The 21,809-nt window shown below is 48.8% G+C and overlaps 1 protein-coding gene across 3 annotated transcripts in view; it reads right to left on the bottom strand.

Annotated features, from left to right (window-relative positions):
• crybg1a (crystallin beta-gamma domain containing 1a) overlaps window positions 1-21,809 on the bottom strand; it is a 37,303-nt gene that overhangs the window by 1,338 nt on the left and 14,156 nt on the right. Inside the window, exons 1-20 of one of the 3 annotated variants that reach the window (XM_018731858.2) lie at window positions 20,448-20,504; window positions 16,886-18,198; window positions 11,539-15,406; window positions 10,365-10,403; window positions 9,807-9,925; window positions 9,573-9,726; window positions 8,751-8,890; window positions 7,820-7,946; window positions 7,609-7,644; window positions 6,902-7,065; window positions 6,673-6,799; window positions 6,377-6,522; window positions 4,829-4,955; window positions 4,209-4,238; window positions 3,951-4,063; window positions 3,298-3,430; window positions 2,075-2,214; window positions 1,512-1,635; window positions 481-639; window positions 201-363 (exon numbers count right to left, since the gene is read on the bottom strand). In XM_018731858.2, the coding sequence (XP_018587374.2) occupies window positions 201-363; window positions 481-639; window positions 1,512-1,635; window positions 2,075-2,214; window positions 3,298-3,430; window positions 3,951-4,063; window positions 4,209-4,238; window positions 4,829-4,955; window positions 6,377-6,522; window positions 6,673-6,799; window positions 6,902-7,065; window positions 7,609-7,644; window positions 7,820-7,946; window positions 8,751-8,890; window positions 9,573-9,726; window positions 9,807-9,925; window positions 10,365-10,403; window positions 11,539-15,406; window positions 16,886-18,198; window positions 20,448-20,489 (7,264 nt within the window). In that variant the 5' untranslated portion in view covers window positions 20,490-20,504. Of the gene's footprint in view, window positions 1-200; window positions 364-480; window positions 640-1,511; window positions 1,636-2,074; window positions 2,215-3,297; window positions 3,431-3,950; window positions 4,064-4,208; window positions 4,239-4,828; window positions 4,956-6,376; window positions 6,523-6,672; window positions 6,800-6,901; window positions 7,066-7,608; window positions 7,645-7,819; window positions 7,947-8,750; window positions 8,891-9,572; window positions 9,727-9,806; window positions 9,926-10,364; window positions 10,404-11,538; window positions 15,407-16,885; window positions 18,199-19,657; window positions 20,067-20,447; window positions 20,505-21,809 lie in introns of those variants that run through there. The other 2 variants (XM_029258646.1, XM_029258645.1) reach the window with 2 other exon arrangements.

Raw genomic sequence — 21,809 nt, 5'->3', positions numbered from 1 at the left:
TAAAGACAAAGAGCACAGCCTTACGGTCACACATTTTCCCAACACAAATCAGTGTGTTGAAAAGAGCAGAGGTTTGCTGTAGGGATGCGGAAGCATTGTGTCATTTTGTTTCATGACCTAACTTTGCTTCAAGGTGTACCTGTGGCAACATAGTGTCAGTAATTCTGAAGACTGCAATTCTGTGTTCTCCACAAACTGACCTTTGACCTCTAGCACCAGCTCTGGCCTCAAATTGCAGCGGATCAGCCCATCCTGAGTGATGGTCCACAACTGGTTCTCCTTCCCAATCTCTGGAGTGATGTTGAGGCGGCTGCCAGCAAGGATGATGCTTCCTGTAGTCTCCAGGCAACAGTCCTCCAGCAGCTGCAACAAGAGGTAGTTGGCCTGTTACTGACTTGTCCGGGGTGGGGGTCGGGGGGTTGGTCTGTGACCGAGGTATGTTGACCGAACAGGAGAACAGCGTCAGATCAGTTCTGAAACCTTGCATCGCAGCAGCCCATCCTGATACATCCAGATCTGCTCGATTCCTCCAGTCTCCTCCAGGGCCTGGATCCGCATCAGCTTGATGTCATCCAGAGTCCCGCTGAGTGACATCGTGGTCTCTGTTTCCTTGTTCCGTAGGCGGAAGTACACCTGCTTCTGCAGGGCGAGACACCAGAAGGAGGGGGGGGGGGGGGGGGGGAAACACACAGGTAAACCCCACCTTGTTCTGTACATACCATAATCTCTCTCAGACACAAACACACACACACACACTGTGGTCTGTGGTGAGGTGTAAGGGTGGGGTGGGGTGGGTGAGCCCGGCCCATGGTAATTGAGGGCCACCTTAAACACTACTACAGTAATTATTTCACATTGTTTCTTTTAATGAAGAGAGACACCAAGGGAGAGACGATGAGACATTAAGGAGTCTGGTGTCAATCACAAGGCTGGGCGGAGCCTTGTGGTTTCTGCAGGACAGACTCATGTGCTCCCCACCCTCCCCCTCCAAACCACACTCTCTGTCCTGTTCTCCGTGCAGAGGGTTGTGTAACTGACAAAGCGCCTCCCACAAGCTGCATTTTTGCACATATTTAAAGGTTACATTGAATAAAATTACTGTAACAGAGTCTGAAAAGAGCACAACACAGAGTATCGGAGAGCTTCAGAAACACCGAGAGAGGCAGCTTGACCAAATCATGACCAACAGAGTCCCTAAAGGGGGGAGAAAAGGCAGGGACCGTGAGACAGCAGTGTGGGGGAAAGAAAAAAAAAAAAAAAACCTCTCCAAACCAAACAAGGAAAAAGCACAAAAATGAGCTTCAGAGGAAGGAGCTCAATGAGAAAGAAAAAAAAAAAGGGACTGGATCTGTTTTTTTCCCCGCAGTCCGGTTGCCATGTGAACATAACATAAGGACCACACCCAAATATGCCAGACACTTTTTCCAGGACTCCGCAGTGGACCCGTCCTTACAGTAAACCCCATCAGGCACAGCGGCCAGCTGCTGCAGAGGAAGGGTGTGGCCTCCTACCTGAAAGAGCGGGCGCAGGGAGCCGATCTGCTGCCAGCTCACCACCATGTGCCAGTCCGCCACCTCACCTGGCAGCAGCAGCATCTGGCGACCGCGGAAGTTACTCCCCTCGAAGAGAACCCATCTGACAGAGAAAAGGGGCTGAGAGTGAGCTGTGTTGAACCACCAGCTAGCGACATGAAGGGCAAAGACAAGAAGAGCTGCCATCTTTCTTTTTACTGCACGTTCATCAAGTGCCTAAGAAGGCTTTCCGTGTGCTATAAACTTCAGCGCTCACATTGCCCACCCCCTCCTGGACACGAGAATCTGCCAGCTGTTTGAGAATAAACCTAGAATAGCAGCCCCCCAACCCAGGCCCCCAGAGGCAGATGAGCACCTCTGCTGGGAATCTTCTACATGGCTGTTGCGTTGGTGTGAACTGAACAGCAATGAAGGAAGGCAGAATGTGAAGCAGTGTGGAGTACACTTTCCCTCCAAGTTGCCATATACTGTATGAACATGTCACTGAAAAATGAAGAAAGTGCCCACGCCCCTCACAGGTTTAAGGCGGAGCCTTAACTCACATGCCCCCATCCACGAGCAGTGACTGGACTCGACCGTTAAACCCAGCCAGCCGCAGGCTCACAGACCCATCCTTCAGAACTATCTTTCTCCCCCTGAAGCCAGACTTGGTGAACAGCATGATGGAGGGCAGCGAAAACTCCTGGAGACAGAGGAGGACAGAGAAATTTGACCTGCTTTTTCTTACGATCTAAACATTTTTTCAAGTTTCCTACAGTCAAATGAAATGGATACAAGAGACATTTGAAACACGGGCAGAGGAACAGAGCTGGAACAGCAGCGCTAGGGAGGAAAGCTGTTTTTGTCCCTGAAATTGGAAAGCCCCATTTCTACATATGCCTCAAGAACTCTGCCCCTTTCCCTATAAAACTGGAAAACCCCGCCTCCAAAATCCTACGATAGATGTCACCTCTTAGATGCACAAGACCCAGCACCTGTCTGGAAACAGCAAGCAAGACAACATCTCAACTACACTTCAAAAACATGAAAACCTGAAGAGCTGGGACACACTTCTATCACTGCTGAGAACAGAGCAAAAGAGACACACTGCCCTCAGAGAGCTGATTCTGACACTCATTCCACTACCACAAACTAAGAGCTCACAGCTGAGGACATCAGTGTAAATGGAGTTAAAAGTAACAGACTGCAGTAACACACTAACAAACTGCATCAGCAACTGGGAAAACAAACAACTCAAAGCACAATGGGGATGGCTGTGTAGCCCAAAGAAGGGAACAGAACACGCCAGAGTATCTGACCACAATGTCTAAGAGATGGCGGGGGCGCGGTGGCACAGCGGGTTTGACTGGGTCCTGCTCTCTTGGGGTGCCTTGCGATGGACTGGCGCCCGATCCTGGGTGTGTCCCCTCCCCCTCCAGCCTTGTGCCCTGTGTTTCTAGGTTAGGCTCCGGTTCGCTGCAACCCCACTTGGGACAAGTGGCTTCAGACAACGTGTGTGTGAGAGAGATGGAGAATCTCCTACACTGATACCAATCGAGTCCAACTTAACGGGAAGGAGAGGAGCAGGGCAGAGACAGAAATAGCAAGAAAGGGGCAGAAATGGACACGGGGAGAAGACGTGTGAGCTCTCAGCAAGAGATTCCATCACATGTTCATCCTCATCCCCGTCACTATTGTGAAGCCAAAGAAGCTGCATCTGGAATACACTGATAGGCAGTCCATGATGTACACCCCCATGGTGCAATCGTGGTCTAAAATTACTCACAAAGGCAATTGTCTGCAGGGAGCGGATGGTGGAGTCGTGGTGCAGGAACCCCATGGCCTCGGGGTCGGAATAGTCGCCCTCCTCCAGGACATACAAGTGGCCTGTGAACTGCTGTCCCTCAAACGCCACCCAGCTGCAACACAGCAGAAGTCAGCATCATCATTCATGAGCTGCCTGTCACTTGAATCCTGGGCCAATGAGGACTCCAGGGTCACTGATGCATGAACACTAATCTGGGATTGCACCGATCTGGACTGCCTGGGCGACTGGGGGACAATCTGCTGTTGATGACCATAAACTGAGTCCATTTGATGCACAAGGCACCATCTGTTAGCAGCATGGATTGGGCTCATAGTGCAGAAAAAGCCCAAGGCTTCGGAAACTTCGGGACATGCAGTTTCAACAACTGTAGGCTGAAATTAAAAATGAGATCCTTTTCATGTTCTCGGCCTTTGATCCACAAAGATCTTCCACTGTCCCAAGGCCTAGGACCTGCTCCAAGCTCCTATGTAGAGCATCGGCTACTCGCCCTAAAGTCCTATCAGAAAAGTTTACACAAATACCATCACCTGCCAAACTGTCACTCCCACTAGTGACCATCCTGAAGCTGGACCAATCTTGGCAAGTGAGAAGTATGTTGCCAATGCGCTCACCTGCCTGCCAGTACTCTACAGGAGTGCGGTGTGAAGCCATCGGGGAGGACTGCCTCGTTGCCCTCCACAAGGTGGACCCTTCCCTGAAAGCCAGGCTCAGAGAAGAGCTGCACCTGAGAGAACATGAGCAAAGTCTGTCTGTCATGGCATTAAGATGCAGCCTTTGTAGAGAAAGTAAAGAAATCACCTTGACAACATTTCATTCAGAACAAAATGTTGGCAATGATGTAACTAAAAAAAGAGAAATGCTTCTCTTACCTTATATTTTGCTGATCCACCAAAATGATCCTGTAAGAAACAAAAAAAAAAAAAAAATTAACATTTCTCCACAAAACATTTTTTTTCCACCATTATAAGAACAAAAAATTAACTCTCCATGGGGCTGTTCCTAGAAGAATGACCTGCTCCAGATATAAATACCCTTTAAACTCCAACCTGATCAAAGTGTACAGCGAAAACTAGGAGGAACCCAATTTGCAAAAAAAATGTCAGCTTAAAGTTTTGTTTAAATTGTTTTTCTTCAGGGGCTCATGAATGTACATCAAAAAACATGGCAATACAACACGAGCTGCCTCGGCACACCGTCACTGACTCTTCAGGTGACACCCAACCTTTGATACAGGGCTGGCGATGCCATCAGAAAGCACCGTGTTGTTCAGTCCACGTGCTACTCTAGCCGATATCAGGATGCACATTCGCTGGACACTTGGACAACTATTGCTATTTCCAATTTCACCTTGAAGCCACTGCAAAAATGTGTCACTTTCCGTTGTGGCTACAAACAACAGGAAGTGGGAAGACTCATTCAAAAGCTAATTTTTTCCCAGCAGAAAGAAAGAAAGAAAAGAAAAAAAAAAGGCAAAAACCATGAGCTGTACCACAAGCACAGGCTGGATGGAGGAGATGTTGCAGTGATCTGCTCCCCAGTCCTCTGGGCTGCTGTAGAGACCTTTCTCCAGGACATACAGGTTACCGGAGAAGCCCGGATTCTCAAATGCCACCCACCTGTCAAAGAAAGCATCGAACACACGTCAAACTGGGTTTGAGGTGATGTACAGGAAGACATGGAGGCGAAGCTCACGTGTGCTGGTGGGGAGTCTGCAAGCATATAAAAGCACTAAGAGCTACAAGGAGTCGTTTGTATGGAAAAATTCAGCCTGACAACATTAGGAAACTGAGCGCTCCATGGAAAACACATCTGCCACGGATTAGTGGTAGTTTAGAGTCTGTGCAGCAGAGGGAGTGGCTTATTGTGTCGTTCGCTGTCTCACGTCGCCTATTTGTCTGACAGACGCCATTCTCGTTTCAAAGACTGCCAGGAGGCTCCCAGCGCTAAACGGTCAACAAACACACACACGCACACCTGCGGGGCACGGTTCTCCTCCATGGAGGCCAGCCTTTGGCGAGGGAGACACAGGACAGCGACGGAGATTGCACGAGGTGGGGGTGGCAGCTCTATGGTTTCCTCAAGCTGGCCACATGTTTGTGGTGTGTGGCACAATGTTCCTGGCCCACTTATGCTCCCGCCTTGGAAAGTATGAGTGGGAATGAAAGAGCGCTTTGTGCCGAGCTGTTCTCTGATGCTCTGTGACCGTGCACATGAGGAACTCTGAAACTAGAGGCTCGGAAACTCTGGAGTCCAAAGTGGGGGGTGCATAAAACAAATGGCTCTTAAACAAGAAGATGGGCGTTTTGCTAATGGCACATCCATTGAGAAGCACAGGTACACCCTGGTGTTGGTACAGCTGTGTCGCCACTAACACCCCTCTGAGAAGACTGTAGGCCAGCTGCTGAAATGATAGTATTCAAACTAATAGGAGCAGGAAACTCGTGGCCCTTTAACAGGACAAGCAGCTTTGAAGCTGGAGACACTTCTACTCTTCCAGGCCTGTTTGAAATTAAACCATCTGCAGAGCCAAGGCTCAAGAAAACCATGAGGTCACCTCAATCAACAAGCAAGCACTAATGAGAAACAAATACACGTCTTGAGGTTTCTCATGCCCAGCCCCCACCCCTCGCAACCCACATTCTCCTGACCAGAAACTCTCCTTGTGCTACACCTGTGCAGGTTACAGTGCAGAGGATCACGCCCCTCTGGGCAGCCAGCCCACGAGCTCTGCTCTTCTGTGGTCTCCGTTTGGATTCATTTTAAACCCTCAGCTTTCCTGACAACCAGCTGTGGGATCATACAGACGTGATATCCCACAAAGCCTGAAGACACAATTAGGCTGGTGGTTCTAACTATAAACTAAACCCATTAAAACTTTTGGACTCATGGCTATATTTAGACAAGCTCCTGCAGCTCTAGTTTAATGAGACTCCTGGACAGGCAGGTAAGGCACCATACATGACTTTGCATTTATCTGCTAGCTTGTTGGGTGAAGGACACTGACCGGCATCATACAAACTAGTGGGTGGGGACTCACACGCCTGCGGACACTTCTGCAGACTGTGTCTTCATGCCGTAGCCCGTGTCCTCCATGTTGGTCACTGGTCCCAGCAGGTCAACGTTCACCCCGATCTCCCCAAAATCCCTCTCACTGAACATCTTCAGGTGGGGGGACTGGAAGTCCTAAAGGGACAATGAAGTAAAACAAGTCAGAAGGATATTTGTCGTCACCTGTCTGAAAGAAATCATAACCCAGTATAAAATTCAACTTCCAGAGTCAAAAAGAAGGGACATATCTGTCTGATTCCATTTGGCACTGTTCACCACACTTACGCCCAACACAGGTCTAAGAGACATCAGGCGGTCACTATATCCTCCCCAGTCCCTCCAGTCCACATACTCCCCCTCCTCCATGATGTACTGAGGGCCCTCAAACCCAGGTTCGCCGTATCCCACCCATCTGTGTTGTGGAGACAGACAGGATAAGAGTGAATGTGGAGACATTCTGTCAACTGAAAGGTACCAACTTCCATAATGCTGAGGTCCTAATGATGGTACTTACAGGCCGCCAAGGACTTTGATGGAGCCCACAGATGTGAGCTTCTTTCTCCCCGTGGACGATTTCTCTGGTCCCTCCTCATCATGTTCCCCGTCAGCAAAGCTGAAGATATCACCATCAACCTCCATGCACTCGCCCTCAAACAACGGCTTCTCATACACCAGCACCTACAGCACAGATTACTCCATGAAAGATGAACCTAAAGAACACAGCTTTGCTCTTTGCCTGTGCCAATCCCAAGGATGTTCCAAATTCCCAGCATTCTTCTTCTAAAAGCCTCATTTTGCCTATCTCCCTCCACATGCCCCTGAGCGACTCGCACACTTCCCCAAACTCATGTCAGCAGGAGGAAAGCGAGTGGAAACAGTCAATCATTTCCAAAACAATGAATCATCATATTTGAATAAACTATGAAAACAGGCCAATGGCTGAATTAATCTCAGGAGACCCTAAATGCACACTGCTGGGCAGCGACAACTGTGGATCTCGGCTCTTCTCTCTAATGGAGGAGTAAGGGAAAAGACGGACACAAAAAGCCAGCGTGCTTCCCACTATTTGAGAAACATTAGCTGAAAAGACACACTTCTGTGTGAAACATTTAAGAAAAAATAGGGACACTGACAAGGGAAGTTGAGGTCATATGCACACAATTATTAAGGCAAGGCTACCACTGTGAGGTGGAGGAAGAAAATCAGTCTTTGGGGGCTTACCTTCTGATCAGTAATGTTCTCCACCTTTATGCCACCCTGAAAAAGAAAGTATTTCAATTTTACACGTGGGCAGAGAAATGGAAATGATTCAGTGCTTACTTAGCTGTTACACCGACATCAGCCATCCTTGCTGTTGTTATAATAAACTTTGTTACAACAAAAGTATATTTGAACTATCTAATGTGCTTTGGATCATCAGAGACGCAGTCACCATTCTAAGGGGCCGCAGGGACCCAACGAATGGTTCAGGGAACCCCCAGGACTCAGGGCAGGGGTACTCTCCCTCCTCCAGAACTGCAAGGATCCCCTGGAACCCAGGTTCGCTGTACACCATCCAGCTGAAAAACAAACCAGACAGACACAGATGAAGGCTGAAATGTGAACTAAAATCTTCCAAGTCCTCAGAAACCAAAACCCACATATCTACATCTGAACATATGTAAACACCACATGTAACTCCATTGTTTTTGAATATTAATTTCCAAGAAATGCATTGTGACAGCAGCAGGCAGCTCCACTTTCAGTTTGTTATTCCCGCAATGCAAGTCCTTGTTCTCCGGCCAAGGTAAATAATCAGCAAGAATTCTGCTATACTGTCACAAGAATACAGTTGAGGCTCTGCTTCCAAAGGAATATTTTCCATCTTCCAAACCGATAGAGGAGGAGTCTAGAAAATTCATTTTTAACCACACTTGTGAAAAAGCTGCACACAACCGCCTAGCAGCATTTTTTAAGGCGGGTTTCAAACTCCTGACGTGTACAAGCATGCAGACCTACATTCCAACAGGAAAGGGAAAAAAAAAAAAAAATGCTGACAGCGAAGGCTCATGTGTGCATCTGCACAAATCAAAACCTGTTCAGTGTGTCTGTCTTGCACGCTAGATTATGCCAGACTCCAACACCTCTGACCTGTCCTGTTGCAAACTCTTACCACGGCACATATTTTCACAAGGCATTAAATGTACGCCAACCTTTGAAGCTAATTCACCGAAATACAACTTTCTTGACAGAGATCCAGAAGAGTTTGTAAGCTTCCTATAGGATGTCCACTGCCAGCATTGCTGAACTTAGTTAAGCCACTGAAGCCTAAAACAGATCAAACCTTTTGTCCTACAGTAAAAGAGGTTGCAGTCAGAACTTACACCCCCGAGTGGACCTTGATGGACCCAGTGCTCTGTGGGATGCCGAAGGCACCCATGTCGACAATGTCATCACAGTACGATGTCAGCCTCCCAAGACCGTCTGGCTCTGTGAAGAGGTCTATCTGAGAAAGGCTGTAGTCCTGCAGCCAAAAGAGAAAGAAAGTGTAAGCTATTTACATTTATTCATTTAGCAGACGCTTTTCTCCAAAGCGACGTTCATCCCATAGAAAATACAATTCAATTACCTTAAGAGAAAGAGACATAGCTGCAGATGTGTGACTCTTAAGTACAGTGATGTATTTAACATCATTAGTTAAGTCATAAGTCATCAACCAGACAAAGTAACTATTCAGAAAAAAGACAATCCTGTGTCTGTCTAAAGCTCTTCATCCACTTGTTCACTCTTGCTGTATGTCACTTTGAAGAAAAGTGTGTGAATGTAAATTGAAGAAGTTCTCATTTACAGTGAAGGTCCATAAATCACAGTTGTACAACAAATATATAAGAACAACCCAGTAGTCTAATCTGCTCATACTGTGCAATTATTGATAGCATGTAAAGAACTTTTTTCACATTATCTGGGAGTTACATTGTGGTTACTGGAACAACTGCTGCTTTATTACCATTTTGCAATCTCCACACATAAACCATTATTTTAACCAAATTGGACTGTTTATTAACTTATTTCCAGAAAAAAAGAATGAAATCACAAGAAATGTCACTTGACTACAAGCAGTGACTGAGCCTGGTTTACAGTTTCATTCGTGTTTTTCAATGAATGACTCAGAGGCAGAAATGGGGACAGTCTGTGGAGTTTCTCACCTGGATAACCAGCCGGATGGACCCGATGACCATGGGAATAGAAGGTACAGTCTGCCCAGGCTCCACTTCTGCCCAGACGTTCACAAGCTCCATTTGCCCTTCCTCCAGAGCAATGGACCGACCCTGAAAACATGGCTTCTCATACAGGAGCCAACTGAAAGAGAAACAGAAATGAAATGCCACCTGGTGCTCCTTTCTCAGACAAAAAAAATCAGGTCCATCTGCTGTCCTTACCATCCTCTCACCACACGGACTGAAATCACATGAGAGAACTTCAGTGCGGTGGCATCTTCCATATCTCTGTAGATCTCATAGGCCTTGCCGTCAAAGGGGGCGCACTCGTACAGAACAATCTAGATAGGACATGCAGAGAGGTCTGTGAGGCATAAACCTGTCACATGATCATCACTAAAAACCAAGACAGCGATGGACACTGGGCTTTTCATTTTATTGAAAATCTGAAACGATTTAATTGAAGTCAGCCTTCAGACAGAAAAATCACATGGCTTTTGTAGGCAAAAATCAAATGCCGACTAGAAAGCGGGCCAACCAGTGAATCAGTAAGACCTGCCAAAGGGCCCTAATGTTATTTCTTCTTTTGATTTCTTCTTTCTAATTAATGTATTCACACACCCTGGGAACCACTAGCAAGGACCCAGTTATATTACAACAAGCAATTATAAGTGGTCACTGCAGATGTGAAAAAGTGTACACACACAGGGGTCTATCGCAGAGGGAAGATCTGAGGTCACAAACACAATTGGACACCAAACTGCTCCGGGTGCATATTACCTTTCCTGGACGTTTGTGAAATCCCTTCACAACTGGAATCTGCATTGAAAATAAAAATAAACGACATGTGAGTGTTTTGCATCACAGTGGACTCATAGAACTTCCAGCTAACACTCACATCTCTGAGAATTGTATTGAATGAACTTGAGTACTTGGTAACAACCATATTTTAAATCACATCACTGCTCCCATGGAGAATATATAGTACCAGTGAATACTGTGACTACACCTGAGCAATACTTGCATAGCTTGGTATTTTGTTATTGGAGCAATTTAGGGTAACTACAAGATAGTACAGCAGGTGGTAAAATTCATACCAAAGTCCTTTGAGTACAAGGCAGCAGCTCAAACCACTGCTCCACCTGCTACTTTATATGGGACAAACCGACCAGTGAAAGCAAAGCAACCCACACCTGTAGAAACTTAACTAAATGTGTTGTGGAAAAAAAAAAGGTACCAGCAAGTGCACTTTCAGTGGAACCATATTTGGGAACTAAATGTCTCTGCTGTAATTTAATTTGATCCTGATTAGCATAATCAGAGACAGAAAAACACTTTTTGAATAGCGGTCTGTCTTGGAAAATCATTGCAGTTCCTCAGTTGAAATCATGTTAGACATCTTAAAGCTGTGTAACACCTTCAACGGGCTATTTCAGAAAGTGACAGAAAGCAAACACAGAGCAAATTATGTCTTCTTTAGTAAAATGATTAGTGTAAAGTGAGGCCCAACCCAACGTGGAACACCCAGTGGGGCCAAATTTCTGTGCCGGTCAGATGAATCAGTGTTTCCAGCAGTAAAAGTCTGACACGGTAATGAGAGGACGGCAGAAACGGCGGTCTGTTCTAACAGGCACACTACGCCAAGCAGCCCTCCTTGAATCACCGCGAGGCGCTCGCCCTGTTCTGATTTTTCTTTTTCTTCCAAGAATTTTTGCTTCTTGGAAACTGCAAATTTGCTGCTGGGTTAAACATCTAAAAATGCTTGAAAAAAAAAAAAAAAAGTGTGTGCTGCGTACTGATGTCTCCTTATAATTACCTTAAAAAACGAGATGGGTGAGTCACCAGCAAAGTAAACACATGTACACAAACATGGCTCGTACAATGTCAGCTGAGCTCAGTCAGATCCCACTGCAAAACAACTGAACTTAAGGGGACGTTTTGATGACTCACTCACCTCGGCACATCCTGCTGGATGAACAGGCCATGGAGCCTGCTGGGCGTGGGTAAGGTTTGAGGGGGACAGCGGTCCCAGGGTGAGTGGTGGGCAAGGATCCAGATTGGCAAGCCCATTGGCATGACCCACATCTACTGTGTGTATGACAGGGTTGGTTTCCGTGCTCTGAAGACCAGCTTCAGAGCTTCCTGGCTCCGCTTTGTCCTGATGAAGGTACTTCTCCAAGAAATCGGGCAGCTTCACATCAGCAAAGGAAGGAGGTGGAGGAGGCGAGGAGGGGTTCGACACAGAGCTGCTGACTGTGCCTGGGGGCATGTGCAGATCCGTCAAACTGCTTCCTGCCTCCGACTGCGTTGGTGCAGGTACAGAAGGAAAGGAGGTGGCACTGGGTGAGGACTCCTTGCTCACAAAGGACTCAAGCTCACCAGCAGACTTCGGGGAAGCTTTGGAGGAATTTATGAGGCTCGAGAGGATGGAGCTCCTACCTAAACGTGAGCCTGTGTCTCCAGGCTTCTCTTTGCTCTCGCCCCCTTCCTCAACTTCCTTGCTTTCAGGGGTCTTTTTCCATCGACGGACACTGGATGGAGACTGGAGAGCTTTGAAGAGTAGACTGTCCTCAGTGCCAGTTCGCTTGGGCTGCAGCTTGCTCCTAACTTCGGTGCTCTGCAGCTTCACCATCATTGCTGGTGATGGTTCCTTCAAAGCCTTGTTCTTCCTCAGACCAAACTGGAATTCGTCTGGGTCAAGTGCTTTCTCGAAACGGTCTTCCTTGATGGCTGGCATGGCAAAAGGGGGCGAGGTGGACTTGACGTGACCATGTTTTTTCAAAGGCAGGGAGAAGGCTGCTCCATGTTTCTTGATGTTTTGGATGAACTCCTCAAACTCACCGGATGTGTCCAAAGTGTCATCCTCACTGGCAGAGGAGTCCAGCTTCCTCTCTGCCTTCCTCTGCTTCCTTGCAGAGCTCTGGTCCACATCTAACCAGCTGGAGGGAGTGTCTCGTTTCACTGAGAGGCTACGAGATGGCAAAGGGTGCTTGTTCTTCAGGCCCAACTGAGGAGAGGATGAGCTCTGTTTGGAAACCTGTGGCAAGGAGGACACCTTTGACCCTTTAGTTGGAAGAGAGGCAACATGTCCATCCTGCTTGGCTCCTTGTAACCTTAAATCTGGTTGCTGTCGGTGCTCCTTCACCTTTAAGGAGGCACCTGAGCTGGTCTTCTCTTCCCTCTGTATCTCCTTCAAATTTCCTTCTGAAGACTTTGCATGTGCAGCTCGCAAACCCTGCTTCTCAGCATCATGCGCAGGTGTAATTTTTTGATCTTTGCTAACATCAGACTCCTTTGTGGGCACATTACCCTTTGTCTTGCTGACCATGCCCTTCGCAGTAAGAGAGGAGAGCTCTACTTGTGGGAGGACCTCACCATTTTTATCAGACTCCTCTGCAGTTCCAGTGCATGACTTCGCTGCCATTTCTTTATTGACCTTGCCATCCTGTGCCGCAACAGCATTTGTGGACTTGGCTAGTTCAGAAATCCTGTCTTTACTGTGCACCGGTTTGATGGCACTTTCACTTGATGGCTCCAGCACATTAGTCTTGCCTCTATCTTGCGATCCATTAACAGGTACAGGGAGCACCTCCTCTGTCTGAAAGACTTTTGGTCTCACAGCATCCTGGACCACAGCCACGGCAGTTTGAGTTACACTTTCAGTCCATTCACCACGGCCATTTTCTATCGCTTCTTGTTGTCTTTCATTGGCAAATTGTTTACTCTCCTGCATGTCTGAAAACACATTATCCGATATTTGAGGAACAGATTCCTCCTGCTTCTTATTTTTCTTCTGATTAGGATCTCTGGTCTCAGGAGGCCCAGGTGAGACAGGTTTTATGAGTGCGGGTAAGTTTGATTCAGACACACTGTGGTCCTGGTTTGGCGAAAACTCTTCAAAAAGGACACACACGGTATTTGTACCAACATTAGCTTCCTGCTCAGTCAAACTTGGTTCACCTGCCATGGTGTTCACAGGTTCATTGTCAGTGTGGTGCTCGTTTGAGATCTGCTGCTCATCCTGTATCCTTTGCCCTTTAACATGGGAACCTTGATTTCCTGATATCTTAACTTGGTGTGGAGATGCAGTTGTTTCCTCCTTAGCCATCGTTTCCTTAGTTTTAATACAGATGCTGCTTATTCCGGAATCACTTTGCTCAGCGGCTTCTTCACCAGTGCTGTTGGACGATCTGGGGGAAACCTTACCCTCAACTCCATTTTGGCCTTTTTCTGCATGTTTATCACTGTCCTGCTCCACTGCAGGTAGTGTACCTGAGTCTGTAGATTCAGCTGCAACTTCAGGTCTCTCAGAACTCTGGGCAGATTTCTGTTTTGAGGGACTTTTCTGGTGGGGCGTTGGTAACTTGCTCCCAGTTGATGGCACATTACCCGCATCTCCTTGAGAACTTTTCAATCCACAATCTGCCTTTATAGCATCTGCACCTTGTTTTTCCTCTTTGGTTCCTCTGCTCTCAATTTGATCTTCACTTGTCTTTGCAGAGTCTTTGTTTTCGACTGCATTCAGCCTGTTGTCCAGCGACGAAGCTGGTGTTGATGAATCACGCTCTGTGCTGACCACTTCCTCATTTGACAGCTGTCTTGAAACGTGTGTTGGCCGTGGTAGTTTACTTCCTGACTGTGCCTCTGTTAGCAAGTCCCTCACTGGGCTCTGATCGTCAATGCTTTCTGGAGCTTTGCTGCTGGTCTTTGTTTTCCTGACAATCTGGTCAGCTGCGTTCTTGCCAAGAGCTGCAGGTTCTGTGCCTGTGGCTTTGGGGAGCTTGCTTTTTGGAGCCTGGTTGTTTTCACCACGTGCCTGTGGTCTCCTCTTAACATCACTGCTGTCCACAGAGTGGGACGATTTGAGTGTGACCAGTGTTTTAGTGGGACTCTTTGGCACCTGGTCTGATGAATTCTTCCGCGCCTCAAAGCTTCTCTCTGGGATATTCCCAGTAACCGGGCTCATGGGATCAACAGGCTCCTTAGATTTTTGTCTTTTAGTTTTGGGTCGCACTTTAGATGGTACTTCTGTGGGTGAGCCCTCCCCAGACAGAGAAGCTCCTAGGGTCATCTTCTCTTCCATCTTCACCTCCTCCATCCCTGTTGGTCGCTGTTTTGCTGTAGGCACTGCATTTCCCTCTTTCACCATCACATTCACTACAGTGACTTTCTCTGTGATCTCTTCCTGAGCCTTAGATTTCAAAGGCAAAACCTCATCAGCAGTAGAAACAGCTTCCGACACCACCAAAGGTTTCAACACTGTCTCCGCTGGTACCTTTTTGGGGATTTTTGACTTCTGATTATCAGGTTTACTACTGTCTGCTTTTACTTCAAGTACCTGTTGGTTCACTGTGACCATCTTATTTTTTTCGCTGTTGGCCACAGAAGAAGAGCTATCTGTTTTATTGTGCTCTTCCTCCACCAAGTGAGGGTCTGGCACATCCTTTGACTTTGTGGAGACAGTCTTATTCTTTGATTCTGAGGGAGAGGCCCTTGACTCATTCATTTTTGACCCATCTCTCATTTTATCCACTTGAACTGTTATCATCACTGGTGATGCTTGATTGTCAACTCCTGAACTTTTTCTTTCAACCAATTGAGTCTTCTTTCCTGTCATTGTGGTGCTCTGGGAGCTCTTGTCCAGCACCTTCGCCACTGTTGATTGCCCTGCTGTTTCTCCTGGGCTGTCTGTGGCTTTCAGGGCATTCTGGCTCTGTGTGGTTAGCTGTCTCTCCAACTGCCCAGTCTTTCCAGCAATGCTAGTGGGTGTCCGGTGGGTGTCCTGCTTGAGCTCTAAATTCACTTTTTTGGGTTTCAGAGGCCTGCAGAAGGGCAAAAAAGAAAAGTGGCTCCTAGTCTTGAATAGAGCAGATGGAGGCCATAAAGCAAAGACAGAGCCAGACAATAACAGCATTCAATGCATACAAAGAAAATATATGTGTAGTGGCACGTATCAGACGCGTATCTCAGTAACACAAGCAAAAGAGAAATCCAACAACCTGGAACATGAAAATGAAAACCCCTTCATTCACTAAACAAAAAAGCATCAACCAGGTATGAGCTCAGGTTTTCATAAACAACTTCACTTCCTGAAAATAGAAAACTACTTCATGCAACCCTGTTGATTCTTAGTATTAGGGGCCTTAAGACGCGAGTAAGCAGTGCTCCACAGGACTTGATTAAGAGACTGCTACAAGGCTGTTTTCTACAGGCTGTGCTATACATGAAGCGGTCATCAAGCTCCCTGACAGCTAGTTGCAAAAGTAACACTAAGCTGTGAACCTGAACAGTATGTGTGGCACACAAAGAGTCAGCTCTGGGTGAAACATTAACTGCACAACATGTACTTATCAACATGTAGAAGAAATTAATTTCAGAATGACCTCAATTTGCCACTTCTGACTGGGAAACAAGACCAGGAAAAAGTTTCTTGGAGAACCAACGAGTACATTTTTTGCATGGTAAAATTCCGAAGCAACTTTAAAGTCAGAGACACACCTTGTTTCTCACCTATTTTACACTGAAACAAGAAGCAACCACTTATGCTAAACCATTTCTGAGATAACACCCCTGCCCCTTAAACATTAATCACAAATATAAACAGCATATTGGTTTTTCCCCACGTTGCATTCAGTGTTCTGCTATAAAATAGACCAAACTGTATCTGCATAGTAAATTTGTCTGTGCTCCTTACTTGTACCTAAATGATTTTAAATAACCTTAGCAGCCACCAACATGGGCTCAGACTCAGTACTGAATGAGTCATTAGCACACTATCAAATTAATCAATCAAAAATCATGCAGTATAATGAGAAACACCCTGATAAATAATAACCTCAAAGGTACACATTCGTGTTTTCCACTTCCATTTATGTTTGATTCATTTAATCATTAAACATTCACACGTTCCCTGTACAGCACCTTGAATTTTTGTTAACTTTCTTCTGTTTTCACGACGCAGATAATAAAGTACAAAACTTCGAACAAAATGAAATTCGTGAGTATTACCTGTACCGACGCTGCATGCTGACTCTTTGCTTTAAATATTCTGAAAGATGAGAATGGCAAGCAGGGCATTTGATTTTTAGGTGCGTGCTCATCGTACAGTTCCAAGGAACTGAAGCTTTTCTAACGTTTTGTTCTGCAAATACACGCAGGTATAGATTTCACCACCTTTTGTTTTCTCTTGTATCCGCAGACACAAAAACCTGGGAGCTCAGGTTCTAAAACACACTCTCTTTGTCGAGACCAAAGGGCGTGTTAGTGCCCTGTGGACGTGAGAACTCGGCCGTCATACTTACAGCACAACGTCGGACTTCTGGGAGGGCTCACTTGCAGCTTCTGCCCGGTCCTCTCCTGTTTTAACTCCCTCCTCGATGGACTTGGTCCTCTCCAGATCAAGTTCGGAGCTCACATACACCTCCTTCGCAAAGAACTTCTGACTCTGGGAGAGTTTGATGCTTCGGCGCTTTGCCTCGGCGCTCTCGGAGGCTCCTTCCGTGGAACTCTGCGTGACGCCCGTCGATCCCACACTCTCCACTTCCAGCTCCGTGGCCGTGTTTACCTGTTCCTCCTGGGAGGGCAGGGCCATGGACGCGGGCATACCTGGTGTCCCGCCAGCAGGTGCCGGGGTGGACTGGGAGTTTGCTGACTCATCTGGGACCCCTGAAGGCTCCTCTCTAGCGAAGGGGACAGGTGAGGGTGTGCCCTCAACCGCCACTGCCCCCAGGTGCGTCTCCATCCACACGAGGCTGGGGTTCACCTGTTTGTTTCGTGGCTGCTCCTGCTCACCTCCCCGGGACTGTGGGGACTTTATGGAAACAAGGTCAGCATCATCAGGAGCACTGCTTTCCTGGGATTTACGAGACCTCCTCCTCCCTGAGTTTTTCTTGCCCATGTCGTCGCTCTCTGCCTGCCCTGGAATTGTGTCAGAGGTTGACAGCGTTCTAACCGTCGAGCTCAGCGACACCTCAGCGACTGCTGTGTACTTTTCTCCGCCACCGGCAGCAGGTTTAATCGATGTCTTTTTATTCACAGCCTCCTCATCAACAACAGGGGGCGATCCCGTGCCCTTTTGGCCGGCCTTAGGTATGAAAGTAACAGCCCTGATGGTCTGGACTACTTCCTGGCTATCGCCAGGCTCCGCCCCCCTGCTTATGCTCGTTTCGTCCAGGTACACCTGCAACTTCTTATTCACACCACCCACCAGTTTGCGCGGGTCTGGCGGAGAGCCCTTGGCCCGTTTCCGCTCCCCTCCCTGCGGGAGGCGACGACGGGTTGTCGCTTCACCACCCTCCTTGCGCTGCACTACTTCGCGCACGCTGCCGCGGCCGCTGCTGTCGCTGTCGGCGAAGGGGAGGTCGCCCTCCTCCGGCGTAGACGCCTCGCCCCCCAGCTCGGCCCCTTCTAAGCGCTCCTCAGAAACGGACACTTGGGGGGCGTTTGCCTCGTACCCAGGTTTCCCCGGGGGGGTCCTCAGGCCTTCCTGCTCCGGAGACTTGGCGGCGCCATCGTCGGACGCATCCGAGAAGGTTCTGCTGCCTTTGCGACGCCGGGAGCTGAAGAAGCTGCCGATGCGGTTGAGCACTCCGCCCTTGTCCTCTGCGCTGTGCGCCTGGAAGAGACGGGAAGGGGATGAGTTCCACCGACAGCCCCGCGGAGCCACGGCGGCAGGGTGGGTGTGTGGGGGGGAGGGTCCAGGAGCTGCCGTTCGCCATCGTGGGTCCTTTCCTCACTCGGCAACGGTGTTTGTTTATCAAATGAGAGTCAGTCTGAGGGTCAGAATTACGAGCACAACAACCGGTTAGGTTTCCAGGAACGAACTCGCCTCGCATCATCTACTGCACAGCACTCAGTTACACGCAACAATGCCAAATGGGGGGTATGTCCCACTACCCTCCCTTCCACCTATGGTCAGAACCCATGATGTACAGTTTACACACAGGGTTTGAATTACGATTATTATGAGTGAAAAGAAATGCAGGAACTACGACTCGACTGTGGCTGGAATTCACCGGCTCCGTGCTTCCGAGCGCCGCCAGAATGTTTCTTTTTTTTTCCTCTTTTTTTCCCCAAACGAACGGTCACATTCGTTTCGTGAAAAAAACAGTCTCTCGTCACAGCCAGCGCTTAGTTACGGTCACAGCACCGCGAACTCGCGTCTGCAAACACAACTGCAAGAAAAAGTTGACTAGACAACAGAAAAGAAACGGTAAAAAGCCCCGAAAAGCCTCGTTATACTCACTGAAGGAGCGGCTCGTGGCCGAGGGGGTCGCGCGGGATGCTGCGCGCACAACTGAGGTGGACTGTGCTCCTCCCGCGCGCTCCTCCTCCACTCCTCCTCCTGCTGCTGCTGACGGCGCGCGCGTTCCCGCGTTGCTGCCACGTTCGAGCGCAGGGGGCGCGAGGAGCACGCGGGAGTGCCAGCGGAGCGGCGGGTGAGCGCGCGAGGGCGCGAGCGCGGGACACGAGCTGGCCGCCGTCGTGTTAACCCTTTCGCGCGCTCGCTGAAACTACAGAAGAAGCGCGCAAAACAGGCGAACTTCAGCGGTACTTCGTCGTACGCTGACGCTGCGCGACAGTCTGAAGTACTGAACACCGACAAAACGATGAAACCGCCAGAAAAAAAAGAAAAAAAAGCCCCGAATTTAAACAATATTCCGTTGGTAACAAAATGAAAGGAAACGACCAGGGGTCACGCGACTCCCACACAGCAGCAGTTCAATTCTCCTCAAAGCTGTTTGCACATAAACTGTATGATCACTTTCGACGCAATAAACCGGAGAGAAAGAAACTCAAAGAATCCGTCGATAAATCGGTCGCCGATTCGCAGGTAAAACAGGCATGTGGCCCAAGTCGTGAGTTTTAAGCTTCGAAGGAGCACCTTTCTTCGTTCGGGTCAAATTTTAAACGACTACGTGAGGAGTAAATCGGTTTATAAATAAATACTGTAAATATAAATGTAAACTGAGCGCGAGGAGCGCAGCGCGCACGTCCGCTGACCAGGTGAGGATCGCACCCGGCCCCCGGGGCAGCGCGCGAAGCAACCAGTGACCGGACCGGGACCACCGTACCATGTCCACGCGGGGGGTCCTCAGCCTTCGGAAGGGTCCAGGAAGGCGGTGAAGCGGGGTGGGGTCCTCACTGCAGACGCACGTGCCAGTCTCCCGTACCCGTACCTGTACCTGTAGCTGTACCTACACCTGGAGTCTGGAGCTCCTCCCTCTGCTCTGCCGCGCGACACCAGCAGCAGCACCACGTTAGTCTAAGTTAGTGGGAGTCACAGTAAACAGAGGAAGCTCCTGGGGGAGAAGCTCTCCCTCGCGTGGGTTAACGATCCACACTGGAGGAACTCGCGCCGGGAAGGTGCTGGATTCCCGGCTCGGGTGTCGGCTCAGCCCAGGTGCTGCAGCAGCCAGAGCCCGGGGGCACGTGGCGCCGCCGAGGCAGGATCGTGCAGGATGTGTGCGTCTGTGTGCGTGTGCGTTGTGCAATAGTGTGTGGTGTCCTCCACATGCGCCTGAATCATTCACCGGGAACATTCTCCCTTGAAGAAGCGCCTTCGCCCGCAGCCACCTGAGGCCCCGCTTCCTGTGTGCGCCTCCCTCCGGCGAAGAGCGCACGGTTGGGATTCGAGTTGCGCTCTTCATTTGCGTGGCTGACCAGCACTGCCGCAGCTGCTGCCCCACTCCCAAAATGTGCAAGAACTCGCTGTGCACAAAGCGGTGCAGCGTTGGGCTGCAGGTGCTACCTAGTACCTGTCCCGTCAAGAAGGCGTTCGGCCTACCGCCGCCTGGTGTTTCCCGCCTGCGGCACGTTGGGCAGAACCGGACGGCGCCCAACAGGATGTCGCCGAGGACCTACCTGGCCTTTCTCCCTGCGGAAACGGCGGCTGAAAGGAGACATTGTGTGTCGCGCGAAGGACGGCTTTGTGAAACACTTTTTATTGGGCAAATATTTTTATAGCAAGTTGCAAAACACATTTAGGACCTTTGACTGTGGTTTTGCAACCTCATTTATTTAAACGCTGTGATACAAGTGATTCCCTTTTATGAAAACAGGCCTTTCTCGTGATATACGTTCCGCCCTTCAAGTAAGGGTTAGTGTTATAGCGAGCTCTGAGTGGGTCCTGCGGAGAACAAACTTCTTCAAAACCCTTTCTGAGTGAAGTGGCCTACGAGTCTCAGAGCTGTACTCTGTTTGGGTGGAAAAGATGTCAGCTTGCTCACGCTCCACTTTTGCTTTGCAGGCCGATTACGGGCTATGGTGTGAGGTGCAGAGAAGGCAGCGAAGGCAGCGGCCGAATATCTTGTCGGCCTTCGTGCCCCACTGAAGAATGTATGCGCCGCATGCTTCGGCGAGTTCCGGCGGTGCCCGTGAAAGGCAACCCCTTATGCGGAAATTCATTCTTTAATTTGCAAAAACGCGGCAGGGAACTCTACCTCCGCGGCAGGTTCGTCTCCTCGTCAAAGTAGCACGAATCATTTCAGCTTTACGCGACACGGCAGTGTATTAAAAATAGGATTCAATTAACTTCCATCGCAGTGTTTTGTCTCATTCGTTTTCCCGTATGGGACCTTTCGTTTGCTGCCTTAATCGGGTTACCCTGGCTGAACCGCTCCAGTAAAAATACAGCTGCAGATGGGTCCCTGAGTGCAGTCCTCAGAGCTGACCATCCTGTAGTACCGTACACGCGTGTTCGTGCAGGGATCACGTAAGATGAACAATTTGGGAGGGGTCAGTGGCCTCTCCACTTCTTTTGTAAAACTGCCCCCGGCACAGAAACCCCACCAGGATGGACGGGCAGGTCTGACATATTCTTTGTGATAAAGACAGACCTGCTGCAGGTGACAGTGGACCCAAACCCCATCCTGCCCACCTCCAGGGTGCCAGGCTCGTACGAGGGCAGATCAGAAACCAACCGCTCACAGGGCTTTTGCATATTTGATTGCAAAATAGCCATGAAATGCGGAAGAACAAAGAGCGGCGCCCAGCCTGAGGCTTTTTCCTACTTCGTCTTCCAGTGAAGCTGCGGTTCTGAAATCCAGAGCAGAAAAGCAGCAAACTGGTCCCTTAGAAGGTAAGCCTTTACTGTTTGTCACTTTCTCTAGGACTTGGGTGTTTGGTCCTCCTTCAAATACCCAAGATGCTTTGCATTGTAGTAACATTCCGCCTTGAAACAAAAGCTGTGACACGCAACATGATTCATCATGAGCACATGCGTTG

Source organism: Scleropages formosus, chromosome 15 (assembly GCF_900964775.1).
Source record: "Scleropages formosus chromosome 15, fSclFor1.1, whole genome shotgun sequence".
Lineage (NCBI taxonomy): Eukaryota > Metazoa > Chordata > Actinopteri > Osteoglossiformes > Osteoglossidae > Scleropages > Scleropages formosus.
Note: the sequence above shows the minus strand (reverse complement) of the source record. Positions and strands in the feature narration are given on the sequence as shown.